This window comes from Odontesthes bonariensis, chromosome 15, assembly GCF_027942865.1.
Source record: "Odontesthes bonariensis isolate fOdoBon6 chromosome 15, fOdoBon6.hap1, whole genome shotgun sequence".
Lineage (NCBI taxonomy): Eukaryota > Metazoa > Chordata > Actinopteri > Atheriniformes > Atherinopsidae > Odontesthes > Odontesthes bonariensis.
The window spans coordinates 26,336,343-26,350,708 of NC_134520.1; the positions used below are offsets into that span (position 1 = coordinate 26,336,343).

At 40.7% G+C, this 14,366-nt stretch overlaps 1 protein-coding gene across 3 annotated transcripts in view; it reads right to left on the bottom strand.

Moving 5' to 3' along the window:
- Window positions 1–14,366, bottom strand: part of tprb (translocated promoter region b, nuclear basket protein) — a 21,893-nt gene extending 7,527 nt beyond the window's left edge. For all 3 annotated transcript variants that reach the window (XM_075485751.1, XM_075485750.1, XM_075485749.1), the window contains exons 1-35: window positions 14,201–14,366; window positions 13,696–13,800; window positions 13,527–13,600; window positions 12,580–12,676; window positions 11,676–11,779; window positions 11,412–11,576; window positions 11,135–11,227; window positions 10,891–10,971; window positions 10,630–10,717; window positions 10,295–10,435; window positions 10,025–10,125; window positions 9,643–9,840; window positions 9,349–9,456; window positions 9,003–9,229; window positions 8,600–8,763; window positions 8,300–8,442; window positions 7,777–7,925; window positions 7,531–7,693; window positions 7,285–7,419; window positions 7,069–7,209; window positions 6,731–6,899; window positions 6,139–6,311; window positions 5,343–5,495; window positions 5,097–5,213; window positions 4,433–4,636; window positions 4,060–4,244; window positions 3,747–3,894; window positions 3,403–3,540; window positions 3,168–3,299; window positions 2,920–3,050; window positions 2,564–2,774; window positions 2,263–2,409; window positions 1,930–2,128; window positions 577–770; window positions 293–366 (exon numbers count right to left, since the gene is read on the bottom strand). In XM_075485751.1, the coding sequence (XP_075341866.1) occupies window positions 293–366; window positions 577–770; window positions 1,930–2,128; window positions 2,263–2,409; window positions 2,564–2,774; window positions 2,920–3,050; window positions 3,168–3,299; window positions 3,403–3,540; window positions 3,747–3,894; window positions 4,060–4,244; window positions 4,433–4,636; window positions 5,097–5,213; window positions 5,343–5,495; window positions 6,139–6,311; window positions 6,731–6,899; window positions 7,069–7,209; window positions 7,285–7,419; window positions 7,531–7,693; window positions 7,777–7,925; window positions 8,300–8,442; window positions 8,600–8,763; window positions 9,003–9,229; window positions 9,349–9,456; window positions 9,643–9,840; window positions 10,025–10,125; window positions 10,295–10,435; window positions 10,630–10,717; window positions 10,891–10,971; window positions 11,135–11,227; window positions 11,412–11,576; window positions 11,676–11,779; window positions 12,580–12,676; window positions 13,527–13,600; window positions 13,696–13,800; window positions 14,201–14,351 (5,003 nt within the window). In that variant the 5' untranslated portion in view covers window positions 14,352–14,366. The remainder of the gene's footprint in view (window positions 1–292; window positions 367–576; window positions 771–1,929; window positions 2,129–2,262; window positions 2,410–2,563; window positions 2,775–2,919; window positions 3,051–3,167; window positions 3,300–3,402; window positions 3,541–3,746; window positions 3,895–4,059; window positions 4,245–4,432; window positions 4,637–5,096; window positions 5,214–5,342; window positions 5,496–6,138; window positions 6,312–6,730; window positions 6,900–7,068; window positions 7,210–7,284; window positions 7,420–7,530; window positions 7,694–7,776; window positions 7,926–8,299; window positions 8,443–8,599; window positions 8,764–9,002; window positions 9,230–9,348; window positions 9,457–9,642; window positions 9,841–10,024; window positions 10,126–10,294; window positions 10,436–10,629; window positions 10,718–10,890; window positions 10,972–11,134; window positions 11,228–11,411; window positions 11,577–11,675; window positions 11,780–12,579; window positions 12,677–13,526; window positions 13,601–13,695; window positions 13,801–14,200) is intronic.

Sequence of the window (14,366 nt, forward strand, 5' to 3'; positions counted from 1 at the left end):
ACTCAATTTATGTATAAAAGCTGCCTAAACATTTGTGGCACTGAGTAAAATATACTGGCATAACAGAACGAATGTTACACATAAGAGAAAAATTCACTTAAGAAGGAATTAGAAACAGTAATAAATACGGACTGGTCACACCTGGTTGACAAGTTAAAGTATTGAGACAAATCCCACAACTACAGAATGCTACTTGTCCACAACTGTAGGTTTGGTCAGTTGACTTCTAAATGATGCCGTACTACTGTGTAAATTGAATGTGAACTGAAAAGTCATTTCTCTAAAATCATACCTGCCCCTGTCTGCAGCGGGGGTCGTCTTCAGACTGATCTGCCTCTGTTCTGTGCTCCTCTGCTGCTCTTGAGTCTGGAGTAATCAGAGGACATGTTGTAAACAGAGTCAGAACAATGTTGTTTAAAAAACAAAACAAAACTGAATGACATTTCACACAAGATTCAAATATGAATGCTTTAAATTTCTGGTAATGTATTCAAGCTATCAAAAAAAATATATTAGAATAAATACATATACGTAAAAATAAAATATCTCGCTTGTGAAAACTTGCTAGATTCTCACCTTGCTGGGCCCTGCCTCAGGTGGCTCGTCTCTCTGCTCTTGTCTCTCCTGGTGACCTCGCAGGTCTCTGAGCTCTCTCTCCTGTCTACCAAGACGACCCTCATACTGAGACTTGAGCGCGCTCACTCGCACCTCCATCTCCTCCCGCTGCTGCTTTAATTCTTCGTTTTCCTTCTGCAGCTGGTCTTTGGTTCCTGGTACAGAGGAAGAACAGTGGCAGATTTATGAGGATCTTTCTTTTGGTGCCAATAGGCTGCAACCGATATGTGAAAAGGAAAACAAGGTGTGGGAACCCCAGGTTGCTGGAATCCCCCCAGTTAGTGCGAGCTGTCAGTCAGCTGTGTTTAGTGGTTGTAGGAGAATCACTCCGAATTTTTCCCCCATTTGGGAAAAAAATACTAAAGTTGTCTGTTTGAGAATTTGAAAATAAACCCAACAAAAAAACCCTGAAACAAATAAACAGGCTTTAATGGAGGAAGATAATCCAATACACGTGATGGCGAAGACGGTTTACCAGAGGAGGAAATACTCACAATTTCGCATCAACTGCAGCACATGTCATCACCATTTGTTACATTCAAGGTAACTCTGTCTTGAAATGAACATTTGTGGCCCATTTAAGAGAGTCAACGTTTCTAGCACTGGTGGAATAGCTTTCTGTAGGGTAACGATAGAGTAAGATAACCTGGTTAACCAACTAGCTAACAACAGCTGCAGAAACGTGATCAGAGATGTAGTCATTTTCTGTGAATTTAGTGCGTTTACATCTTTTCTAGTTTTGTTCAAGTCTTCCACTGTCATGTACATTTGTCGTGTACACAACAAAACGGTCTGATAACTTTGCTGACTGTGTGTTGTATGGAGACAAAGTGTGTGTGTGTGTGTGTGTGTGTGTGTGTGTGTGATTGCATGTGTTAATAAAGTACACATTAGTATCGACCTTTATCCTCTCCTCTGTGTGTGTGTATCGACATTTAAATAACAGGGTATATTCTAGCATTATTTGATCACAATTTTTACTATAATTTGTGTTTTCCCTTAAAATCAGTGAGGCAGTGAGGTAAAATACAGTACATTGTTTAAATCTGTTTGATCAAGTACTGTACATATACGTCAACTGATGCTCCAAGTATTCAATATACCATCTAAATAAAATAAAATGAGATTTCATTCAAAGGAAAGATTTCCCATTGAGAAATTTCAAAATGAAACATTTTAGACTTTTTATCTAATACTGCCATACAGTGGCATTTTTGCTTAGGGTTATCAATACCATCAGAATCTCATACTGACCCATGCTTACTTCCACTGATTGTAAAACGCAGTGGATCAGCTGTGAGAAAATCCTCTCACCTGTGAGCAGATGGATTTTCTGCTTAGCATTGACAAGGGCCTTCCTGGTCTTCTCGTCCTTCTCGGTCATCTGCTGTTTCGAAGTTTCCACCTGAGAGGTCTTTTCCTGCAGCTCCTGCCTCAGCCCGGTGAGCTCTGCCTGCAGCCTGGAGGACTGTTCTTGGACATTACGCACCTCAGCCTCACGCTCTGTGACCACCTGTCACAAACATTGGAGAAGACATTCAAAGCTATTACTTAAACTAGCTAATGATGAGAACATGAAAGAGTGTACAAAATGTAATGTTAAGTAAAATGATTGATGCAAATCTGCAATGAATTATGATGTCTAACCTTGTTAACGTTCTCCAACTGTCCTTCCAGCTCTTTGGTCCTGTTTTCACACAGACTCAGAGAATCTTTGAGGCTCTGCAGTTCTTGAACCAAGGCTTGACGAGCTTCCTCGTCTTGGGCTGGGCCCACTGCAGCCTCGGCGACAAGCTGCAAGATATGCAACATGATGTGTCAACCCGAAACAAGCACATTACTGATGCTGCTAGTTGTCGATTCATGACGAAATGAAACGCACAACAAAAGCATTACATTTGATCTAAAAATTTGAATTGAAGTCGACAGAAGCCAGAGAAACAACTACCTTGTCATGTGCCACTTTGAGCTCATCGTACTGAGTCTTGTAGCGACGTCCAATCTTCTTGACCTGGGTGATAGTTCGCATCTTTTCCTGGAGTTCCTGGTTTTTAGTCTCCACTTCCTTTTTCAGCAAATTCTTCTCTTCGCATATTTTACTCATATTGTCACGCAAACTCTGTATTTGGCCCTGCAGTGATGTTGTAATATTATTTGTCCTATACAGAAACAGAGAAAAAGTGCGAAAAATGAACGGGTTGGAAGGAATAAAAAGCAAAAAAAAAAAAAAAAAACAGGGGGGAAAAAGGGCACATAAACATTTAGTATCCGGCTTAATTTGGTGTAGGAAGTGTAATCCCTCACCTGGCCACCTCTGCTTTGAATCTGCCGCTCTCCTCATTGAGCTGCTGGATGCGTTTAAGATGTCCCTCTCTCTCAAAGTGCATACGCTTGTACTCTTCGGGATCTGAATCTTTCTGTTGACTCACCAAATGCTGGAGAAAGATGAAGGAAATAAAAAAAGTTAAATGAATACATTAAACATAAACCTTTAAAATACTCCTCTACATTAAAGAGGTGTTACTGGTTTATCTGTTAGTCTCTGAAATGACCTGAGTTCGAGTCTTCCAGCGCCTTATTTCTTCTTCCAGCATCATCTTTTCTGCCTGCAGCATACCGCTTTTCTCACTCAGCTCAGAGTTAGCTTGCTGCAGTGGCATGATGTCCGACTCAAGCTTTTGCACCTAAAACACACAAAAGCTGAGCTTGAGCGAAAACTGTTAGGATACTCAGCAAACAAAAAGTAACTATCATCACCAACATTTTCCTATAAAATAAGACCGACACCTTAGCTTGAGTTTGCTGCAGTTCCTGCTCCATCTTGTCCCGCTCCTCTCTCAGCATCTTGTTGGTCTCCATTAAGATGCTCATCGTTTCAGTCTTCTTCATTAGCTCATCGTGCTGAGCCAGGGTCCTTGCAGTCACCTAGAACATAAACATAGCATGATGAAATTAGTCATATATCATAAAATGTAGTGTTAGAGTCCTGTCCACATACTCATACACTGATCAACTAAAATAAAGAAAGACATTTTCCTCTAAAACAAACATGCTTCATACAGCAAAAAAACAATTTTACTTTGTTTATTGTAGTAAATTGTGGGATCTTTGGATCAAATTTATATACAGACCTGCATTCTCTCCCGTGCAGCGCTCAAACTGTCCTGAACCTCTTTGAGCTCCTGTTCCAAGTGCTCCGCTCTCAAACGGTAACGTAAACTCTCACCATGGGCCACCTCAAAGCGAGATTCTGAAATTTCCTTTTCCCGACGCACAAATCTGTGACGGAGAACAAGAGTCAAGATTTTAAAAAAATACCGAGATTGCGTCGAGACATGACCGCATTAAGCAGTGTAACTGGTCAAAGCAGAACAAGATGGGAGACATTGAACATTTTTTCAAATCTTATAACTCATCTACCAGATATGATCAGAGATATCTTACCTGAGAATCTCAAGAAGCTGGTCTTGAGATTTTCCCTCTTCTGTCAGGGATGTGTTCAAGGAACTCTCATTGGCACGCTGCATATTCGCAGCCATCTCGCTGCTCATGGTCTGGACCTGTTCATGCAGGAGGGTGTTCTGCCTCTGCAACTCTTCATAGCGGCTCTCCATCTTGGACGTCTCCTCCTGTAAGATAAGGAAGGAAATTACAACTGCAATAGAGATTAAAAACACATAAAATAAAAAAATATAATACAATTAAACTGTCTTGAAATATGCCTTGTTTGGCTTTCAAGTACTTCTTAAATTCAGTGTTAAAATACCTAATATAGTCTTGTATGAAAAGGATCTATTGTGCAAAGTCTAAAACCAACCTTGAGGATCTTTTCCTGCTCCTCCCAGGAGACTCTGGCCTCCAGTAACTCAGCACTGACCCTCTGGGCTCTCTCCTCTAGCTGGTGTCTGAGTTCAACAGCCTGCAGGACCTGAGCTTTAGCGGCCTGCAGCGCCTCCACATCAGCCGCGTGTAGTATCATCTCACGCTCATACTTGTCTTGAGCTTCAGCTGCCAGCTTAGCCTTGGAGATGGAAAATAACTTTTATCATCTCAATAAACTCTATAAAAGGCTCAAGACACACTTCTCTAAACGTATAAATGCTCCTAGTAGCGCCAGTACAAAATTCAGCACCACAATTTCAACTGACTTTCAACTCATACATATATTTTTGTCTTAGCTGCATTACTTATAAGACACTTTGGTAATTAAGTGGCAAATTGAAGAATTACCGTCATCTCAGCCACATAAGCTGAGCGTGCCATTTGTTTCAGAAGGACTAGGTTTTTTTTTTTTTTTTGGTTTGGTTTATTTATGGATATAGGAAGACAATGGGTATCCAAGGGATTACATGTAAAAGCGTAAAACACTTATTTCCAACATGGTCCCTGATGGGTTGGTCTTTTCAAAATCAAGATCACCAGTTGAATCCATGTGTTATGCCTGATCATAATCATGCTGAAGTTTTACAATAACTGCTTACCTGTTCCTGGGTGTCCTGCAGAGCCTGCTGCTGCTGGGCTTCTGCTACAGAAACCCGCAGTAGCACAGCCTGGTGTTCTGCCTGGGCACTGCTTAGACTTCTCCGCAAGGTGTTTATCTGGAAAAAAAACACATAACACATTAACTATCAGCAATTACCGTATATATAATTTCATGATAAATATATATAATTAGATATTTATGTATATATATTAAACAAGTGAATGTTTCACATTTATTTTTATACCTGCTCTTCGAGAGAGGCCACAGCTCTCCTCTTGTGCTCCTCCAAACCTTGCTTTTCTTTCTCCGTTTCCAGGAGCTTCTCTTCCAGCCTGCGGTGCTGCTCCTCAGCTTCCTTCAAACGGCCCTCAATGGATGAGCGAGCCTGCTCTGTTACCTGGTCATTGGAGATTTACAAGTATGAAATCAACACAAAAGCCATAAGTCTCAAGCTTTTAATTGCAAGAGTAAGGTGTCAAAGCTAAACTAAGAATAGTCAAAAATATTTTTGTGGTTTATTGATTGAAACAAATTAAATGAAAACAATAAAATCATTTAGATTTAGAGTTTATATAGACACTATATAGACCAAGAAGTGCTGTATCAGTGTGTGGGAATGAGTGGATGATGCATGTAGTGTAAAATCATTTTGAGTAGTCAGCAAAACAAACAAAAAAAAAAAAGTACTATATAAATGCATTCCATGCAGGTCTCTATCAAAAATATCATGTACTCTGTGATAAAAATCTTCTTAAACTATATTGATGCAATGCAGTTCCTTATAAGTGGCATTAAAAGCATAGTATTTTCCCTAAATTGACAGTGAGAACACTTATATCCCATCTGAATAATAAGTCTTCTTTCACTTCCATCAGATCAACACCGTGTGTTTATAAATGTAACAGAGGATCTGTTTGCCATACAGTTACTCAGCAACTTGTCCATCTTTGATCTTTTGTTCAGTGTTGATAACAGTTAATGAGCTGAGGGACCCATAAACACACATAGCCTGAGAGCTGTTTCATGACTGTGTCTCCAACCTGCTTTTCTTTGCCCAGAGACTCCTCAAGGCTCTGAGCCATGGCTCTGTACTGCTCCATGCTGGAGGTGGCTTCCTTGAGGCTCTCTGCCAGTTCCTCTGCACGGGTTTCAGCCAGCAGCAGGCGCCTTTGGGGGTACTCTCTGTCGGGATCTGAACCCTGCAGACCTGGAACTGGATGAAATAATTTGCAATGTAAAACCAAGGGAGGATGCATTGTGTGCAACACATGAGTACTATTACACTGCTAAATATCAACTGAAAAGTGTGGTTTAGAGTAACATGGGGCTCTTGTACTGTAAGTCACCTCATATGTACAAGAGCTAGGGAGCAATGCATATAAAGGTAACCAAGTAGGCGAAGTAAAAAAAAATCTGAGTCGGTTGACTAGAAAATGGAAATTTGTAAGAAATTTGATTGAGTTAATGCACCAATAAACAAATTGGAAAATGAACTAATGAATTGCTTTTTAAAAGTTGTGAATATGACATCCAGAGACAATCCATTCATTGTTCATGGATCTTATGGTGCATATATAAACAATCATGCTGTCCTTTACATACTCCTGCTTGTAAACATGTATTTATGCCAACCTCGCATGATGGGTGTGGACGGTGAGCTGAGAGTGTGACGTGCTTCCATGCTGCCTTGCTGCATCCTGAGGGTTTTGAGCTCCGACTCAGCCGCATTCAGTAACTCCTTTGTTTTCTGCTGCAACGCCACTTGTGTCTCTACTTGCCTCTTCACATCCATCAACTGGATCTGCAAATCAGTAAAATCAGGTTAGGAAGGACCGCACTTTCCTGTTGACTTTAGGCCTGCTAATTTATGCAGCAAACAAGTCATTGTCTCTAAAGAAACATCTTATATTAGTGTTTAAAAATCTTTTATTCTAAATTCATCCAATAGAACACTTCAATATGATACTTACTTCCTGGTTTCTGCTGAGCAGGTGGCGCTGCTCCACTTCTTGTTCAAGTCTCTTCTGTAGCTGGGAGATCTCTCGTTCTTGCTTTTCTAGTTGGCTGTTGAGACACTGACGAGTATCAGTCTCTGAACGCTCCAGGGTGGCCTGAAAGACAGAAAAGTTAACATTTTTGTTTGTGTGTGTGTGTGGTCCTGAGCATAACAATTAGACTTGTATTACCTGAATAGACTGCAGATTGGTCAGCAGCAGGTTCTGGCTCTGTTGCTGGCTCAGAATGGTCTCTCTCTCCTGGTTCAGTTTGGACTCCACCAACCTTAACATATCTCTCTCCTTGCGCAGATTCTCAGCATGACCCTAAAAGTTTACAGTTTGTTTCAGTATTTCTACAAGCAGTGACAATTTAAAAATCAAACACCTTGTAATTTACCATAGCAATGATTAACAAACAGCTCTGATAAATCAAACCTCAGCCATGGCGAGTTTCTCCCTGGCAGCTTTAAGATCCTCATTCACTGTGTGGACGGTCTGCTCAAGCTTCTGCGTGGCAGCTGCCATCTTCTGCTCTTTAACTCTAAGTGAGGCAATCTCTTTCCTGTAGCCCTCAACATTGTCCTGGAGCATCTCATACCTGCAAGTGTGGAAAAGGAAGTCGCTTAATAGGAGAGAAAAAAAGTGTCTAAAAACCAACTGCCAAGTGTTTCCCAAATTTACCTCTTAGAGGCAAACTCTAGCTGGGTGGATATCTTGGCATTTTCAGAGTGCAGAACGGAGAGTTGGTCCTGGAGCTTTTCATTTTGCCCATTCATGGCCTTGTCACTCTCCATGCGCTCCTTCTTGTATGTTGAGAACACCTCCTGCAGCTACAGATTCAACCAGATTTTACTTACTTTCACAGCATTTAAGTTTTTCCTGTCTAAGAGATGTTTATGAGTGATGAATAAAACACAATAAACCTGTTTTTGATTAAGTAAAAGTGACAGTTTAATCCCTAGTGAGCATTTAGAGAAACTTGGCCAACATATTTTTCCCTATTTTAATTACTCACAAAATCACAAAGGGAACAAATCAAAAATAAAGCCTGGAACTGACCCACCCACACATTAACTGCACAGTAATTCCCAACAGTTACAGCACAGTTACTCCATTTCATGTCTCTGCTGTGAGGCTTTGACAGGACAAATTCAAACAGATATGTCTTTAAGGTTGAACTTAATGTGGCAAATGTGGAGCTCACCTGTCGCAAAGCTGCCTTGGCCTCCAATGCTTCAGCAGACTCTGGAGCCATGGAAACGAGTGCATTAGGTGTCCCTGTGGTGGGGGTGGCTGCTGGTGAACGTCGAGGGGTAGAGTTCAGAGAGAACTCCTCAGGTGGGGTACCTTGAGATCAAACAACCAGGAGTTTTGATACACTACTAGAACAGTAATAACACTAAAATATTCAGCAAACTGAAGAAATGCTAGACATGCTAGAAATTACAGTTAGGTGTGTCTATTGCAGATTAATCAGTCTCCGTCTTGCTACTGTCTGCCTTACCTTGTTGTGGGAAGGCGACTCCTGTTGCCTGAGCCAGTAGCAACCGGTACATGTCCCTCTGCTTCACGATAGACTCGGCCATCTTTATCTGCTGGCTGCGTTGCTCCTTCAGAGAATCCAACTCAGCCTGAGCCTTCACCAAACTCTGCTCCAGTTCTCCACGCCTGAGACAGTTATTTGTGGTAAGCAACGTTGAAAGTTACCAAATGTGGGTTTATCAATATAAATGTAGGATAAAATAACCCTTTGTGTATTTGTTGCTTGTTCTTCCTTTTTTTTCCCGCCCAATAATTGTGATGATCACAACAGCTGAATTTGAATTGCACCACATGGCATGAATTGTGGACAAGCTGATCACAAAGAGAAACAAGAACAAAAGTGACAAGTATACAGACTAACATACTTATTGCCAGTAGCTTCAAATTCCTCTTTCTCTTGGGCGTCACTGAGCTCCCTGAGTGCCACAAGAAGACGCTGGTTTTGCTTCTGAAGCTCCCCTACGCTGCGGAAGGTCACCAAGTGCTGGCTGATCACCTCTGATGTGCTGCTGATGTCAGCTGAGCTCACGTCGTCTTCAAGAAGCACATGGTTTCCACGGGCTTCTTCCAGCTCGATCAGCAGCACACGAACCTAACAGGAAGGAAAGAGGATGGTACAGAGTGTATACATTTTAGGCTTCCTTTTTTCTTTTTTTTCCATCTTCACCTTAAGTAGAGATCTTCTTGGTATGAAGTAGAACATGAACCTACCTGTTGAGCCATGTCAGCCAGCTGGAGTTCAAACCTCTGGTTGTCCCTTTCCAGGACAGATGAACGTTTGTTGGCTTCATCGGCCCCGTTCTGCAGACGGTGCACCTCCTGTAACAAAAACATATAAATTCAATATCCTAAACTCTTGAATGTGAATGCAGATGCTATAAAATGGTACAGACAACTTTTTGAAATTGTAGAGCACCATGGGAATGAAGTGGGAATCTTAAAAAAGAAATGTAACTGAATAAGAAATCATCCAATTTCACAACCATTCAACTCTGCAATACACACCTTAACAGCCTGCTCCAGCTTGGTAGAAAGACTGGTCACTGACTGCTGCATGCGCTCATGCTCATCCCTTTGTCTTTTGAGGATGGGTGCTTTTGCTTCTACTTCCTGCACAATGTCATCCAGATACTTGTTGACCCTCTTATTCTCCAACCGCTCCAACTGCAGCTGCTCCTGGCTCTCCAGATAAGCTGTGTACAACTGAAAACAGAGGCGTCATGTCAAAATACAGGCACAAGCAACTCTGTCTCCATGTTTAACTGTTAAACACACTTCATAGGTACAAGAGCAAAAACTGTCAAGAGAGTAGACAAACATGTCTGCAGGTTTGGCTAAATGTTACACTGAAGTTGCTATTTGATTGCTGAAACTGTGCGTCACATACCTCAGTCAGCTTCATGGCGGGTTTTATTTTGGACACAGCAGCTGCTGTTGGAGACATTGTTGTCAGTTGTTCCTCTGTCAGCACAGATGTGCCAACAGGGCCTGGTCAGAAAAAGTAGAAGACATTTATCTTTTGAAAATCCATCCCAGCAAGGCGTGGTGCTGGTTTATAATAAATTCAAGAAAATTTTGACACAGAAAATAAACCCTAGAAAAAACCCTAAAATGCAGATTATGTAATGTTGTTAAAAAAGGACAAGAAGGAACTGACCTCTAAGTTTAGAACTGGACAGCAGTTCATTGGCGTTATCCAGCTCTTTCTCAAGGCTCTGGATCCTGTCCTTTAACTCACTTACAGTTTTCTCTTTGGCACCATTCATTTCCTGCAGCTTCTCCTCCAGAGCCTTGTTGGCTGTGGCCGAGGGAGGAAATGGAGAAAGAGTTGTGGAATGCAAATACCTCAAAATCCAATTAACAATTAAACTACAAACCTAAAACACAAATTATATTCAGTCTGTCCGTCAAGGAAGGATAGACTCTATCAAGCACTAAATGAACAGAATGTTGGTTTATGATCATGAAGACTGTAGTGCAGCAGCTTTGTACCTTCTCCAGCATCTTTCAGCAGCTTATGCAGCTCATCTACTGCCCGACTCAACTCCTCGCTTTTAGTATCAGAATCTGCGGCTGCTCCCTGCCAGAACACAGTGACATTTTTTACAGAGAAACTCAGCCATAAAGTGTCCTAATACCATGTACTGTAAATACAAAACGGACGCTTTATGGATTAAGCCATGTCAGCTGAGTTTTGATGTTCTGGTGATAAAAGCAATACATCACAATGTTTGCTTTTGCATGCGTCTGCACCTTGTATAAATTGGAAAGCTTAATATTGGCATTAAGCTCATTTCTGAACTTCTCCTCCATGGTGGCCCGTTGCTCCTTTGCCTGAAAAAAGAAACCATGTGGCTATTCACTTCAATGACTACAAATCACTCTTGGAGCAGGTATATTTATTTACTCAACTGGTGATTTTGCTGCATAATAAACACGGCAAAAAAAAGGAAATACCATCTCTGATTAAAACTACACAAATCGGAAACAAACATACTTCTTTCAGTTTGCTGATCATGTCCTCATTTTGTTTCTGAAGATGCTCATTTGAAGTCTTCAAACTGTCCACTTGATCTTGGAGTTTATTTAACTGGAAGTAAAAACATCAGTGAAATTAGATGGAAAATATTGAAGAAGGTACTTAAAGCATCTCAACACCGAGCTTCGAACTCACAGGGTACAGTGATTACTAAATAGAATGTGACTACATAACACCTGAATTAAAAAGTCTGTAAAAAAAAAAGTTACTGTACTAAAAAGGAAAATAAACTCGCCTCGTCTTCTTTATTCTCGACAGTGCATTTCAGCTCCAGGATCTCATTACCCTTCTGCCGGGACAAGGACAGCATTTCTTCACTCTTGGCCTTCAGCTCCTCGTTCAGCCATGATGTCTGGCCATGGAGCAGCTCCTTCTCTTGGTTCATGCGTTTCTCCTTGTACTAGAACAGTAAAAAAGACACATCTCCGGTCAATAATGTGCTTATGGTGTCAAACGTGTAAAAGACAATTCAACCAATTCATAAATGGGTTTAACTCACTTTTATGTTCACTTCTGCTGCTTCAAGATCATCTAACTTAATCTGCAGAGCCATTTTAGAAGAGCTGACATCCACCAACTTATCATTGAGCTGCCTCAAGTCATCTTTTGAAGTAATCAAGAGAAACATCAGTTTAATGTCCCATTAAAGGGATAGTTCGCCTCTTTTGACATGAAGCTGTATGACATCCCATATTAGCAATATCATTTATGAACATTGACTTACCCCCCCCCCCCCCCCCGCAGCGTCCTGTGAGCCGAGTTCCAGCTGAGTTTTGGCGTCCACGAAGGTAGTCCGGCTAGTTGGCTAGGGCTAGAAAAATAAAGCGTCTTGCTTCTCAAAACAATATGCGTTCAAAAGAGGAATACATTTGCATCACAAAATCGTTCGATGAAAAAGTCAGACCTCACATCGCTTGGCGCTATTTTTGCCTCCCTTGATATCAATGCGTCCAATGTAAACTGTGCAGACCGAAGAGCAGACCGAGCACTCCCCTGCTTCCAAACACCGTAACAGGTGCGGCTATCGCTAGGTGGCTTGACGCATTGATATCAAGGGAGGCAAAAATAGCGCCAAGCGATGTGAGTTCAGACTTTTTCCATCGAGAACGATTTTGTGATGCAAATGTATTCCTCTTTTGAACGCATATTGTTTTGAGAAGCAAGACGCTTTATTTTTCTAGCCCCAGCTAACTAGCCGGACTACCTTCATGGACGCCAAAACTCAGCTGGAACTCGGCTCACAGGACGCAGCGGGGGGGTAAGTCAATGTTCATAAATGATATTGCTAATATAGGATGTCATACAGCTTCATGTCAAAAGAAGCGAACTATCCCTTTAACATTTTAAATGAACAGAAATAAAAAAGCTTAAAAAACGTTTCCACATTAATAATCTGTGAATACCATTCAAATGCTCAATTTCCAGGGATCTCCTCTCCAGTGTCCGTACAAGTTCGCGCTTTTCTCCTTCCAGCTCCTCTTTGGCTTTTGACAGCAAAATCTAAACAAATGCAACAGTTCAACCAAAAAGCTTGACAGTGTAGCTTAGAAGCTGAACACACTTAATGGATCATATCTGAAAGTTTGGTGATAACTGCAATAGTGACTGCTTCATTCCATTAAACTAAAATAGCAATTGAAATAAATCATACCAACACGTAAGCCTTAAAAATCACTCAATTTTTCATCATAAGCCATTTTCACACAGCCCTGAAACTTTCCGGGTACTCTTTTGGGGAGCTAGATGTAAAAGTGCTAATTGCTGACTCAGTCGGAAAGCATTTCACTTGGAACTTCTTAGAATTAAGTCTCCAAGTCGACGATAAAACGATAACATGCAAACAGAGCCAATGATTGTTCAGCTGATTTCAGTCGTCACACGAGTGAATAACTTTTGCTGGTGTCTTTGCAGCAGTTATCGTCTTGTCTGACATCCTTGACAAGTTGTAAACACGACACTGAGAGTTACTTTCTGCAACATATTCTCCCTCTTGTATGTTCTTCCAAGATGCCACTTTGAGTATTTCCAATAGCACAAATTCATCCCACATGGACAATCTCTGCTTATCTTGTACATGTATGGGAGGGCAACTGTTGGACTGATTCTTAGTATAATTTTCTGAAGTTAATGTGTGAAAGCTACACTTTTACAAAAAGAGAACAAGAGAATGTTTCTACAAAGTGTTCATAGAGCTGTGTTAAAAATAAAACAATAGACAATTGATAATAAATATTACTACAGCACTACTGCTATTATAGTCATCGCTATATTTTTCAATGCGTTTCATGAAATGTACCAGCATGCAGTAAAGCAGCCTACAATGAGGGTGGTTATTTCTTAGTTTTCTTACCTTCTCTGATGACAATTTCTCCTGTGTAGATTCATATTCCTTATTCTTCTCACGTACATTTTTGAGCTCCTCGCCTACAGCAAACATTTAATGCAAGTCAATTAATACAACCCAATGAAGCCTAATTAAGATAAATCTGTTAACAATACAGCAACATTTTCGCTCTTACCGAGTTTGGTGAACTCTTCTTTGAGTTTAAGATGTTCTTGAGATTGGGTCAAAAACTCTTCCTGACCCTGGGCAAGTTGTTTAACTTTTTCAAAAAATTGTTGCTCTACATGAAAAAAGTGAATGGGAGACGGATACTAGTTGTTTCATTTGTAAACTACCACACATACTTACTGGTATTATTCATATTAAATATTTAAATCAACTTTACAATCATTTATATCATTAACAATATCATTTACGTCAAATCTAACGGTTAGCTTTAGAGATGAGCTAATGCTAGCACTTGTCGCCTTAACATCGTGGCTTTCGATAACCAACAATCTTATCAAACACTTGGTCTAGTACACAAAGTTGTTAGAATCAACAAAAGTGAAAATGTACAGTTAATAAATATGTACATTCAAAGCCACGCTATTGACTTTGCTCCATTTACATGCATGCATGCAATGCAGAGCCAAACACTTTAGCATAGCTAACTAACAACATAGCTACCGATAACTTACCGCTATCAACCCGAAATTGTTCCTGTTGTGCTTTCAATGAATCAATCTTGTACTGCTGATCTGATAGGAATTTCTCAAGTTTGTTATGAATGTTTTTCGGTATCTTAGATATCTCCGAAGCTTCCAGCTCCAGTAGCATTAGTGCCGCCATTTTTCCGACAACAAC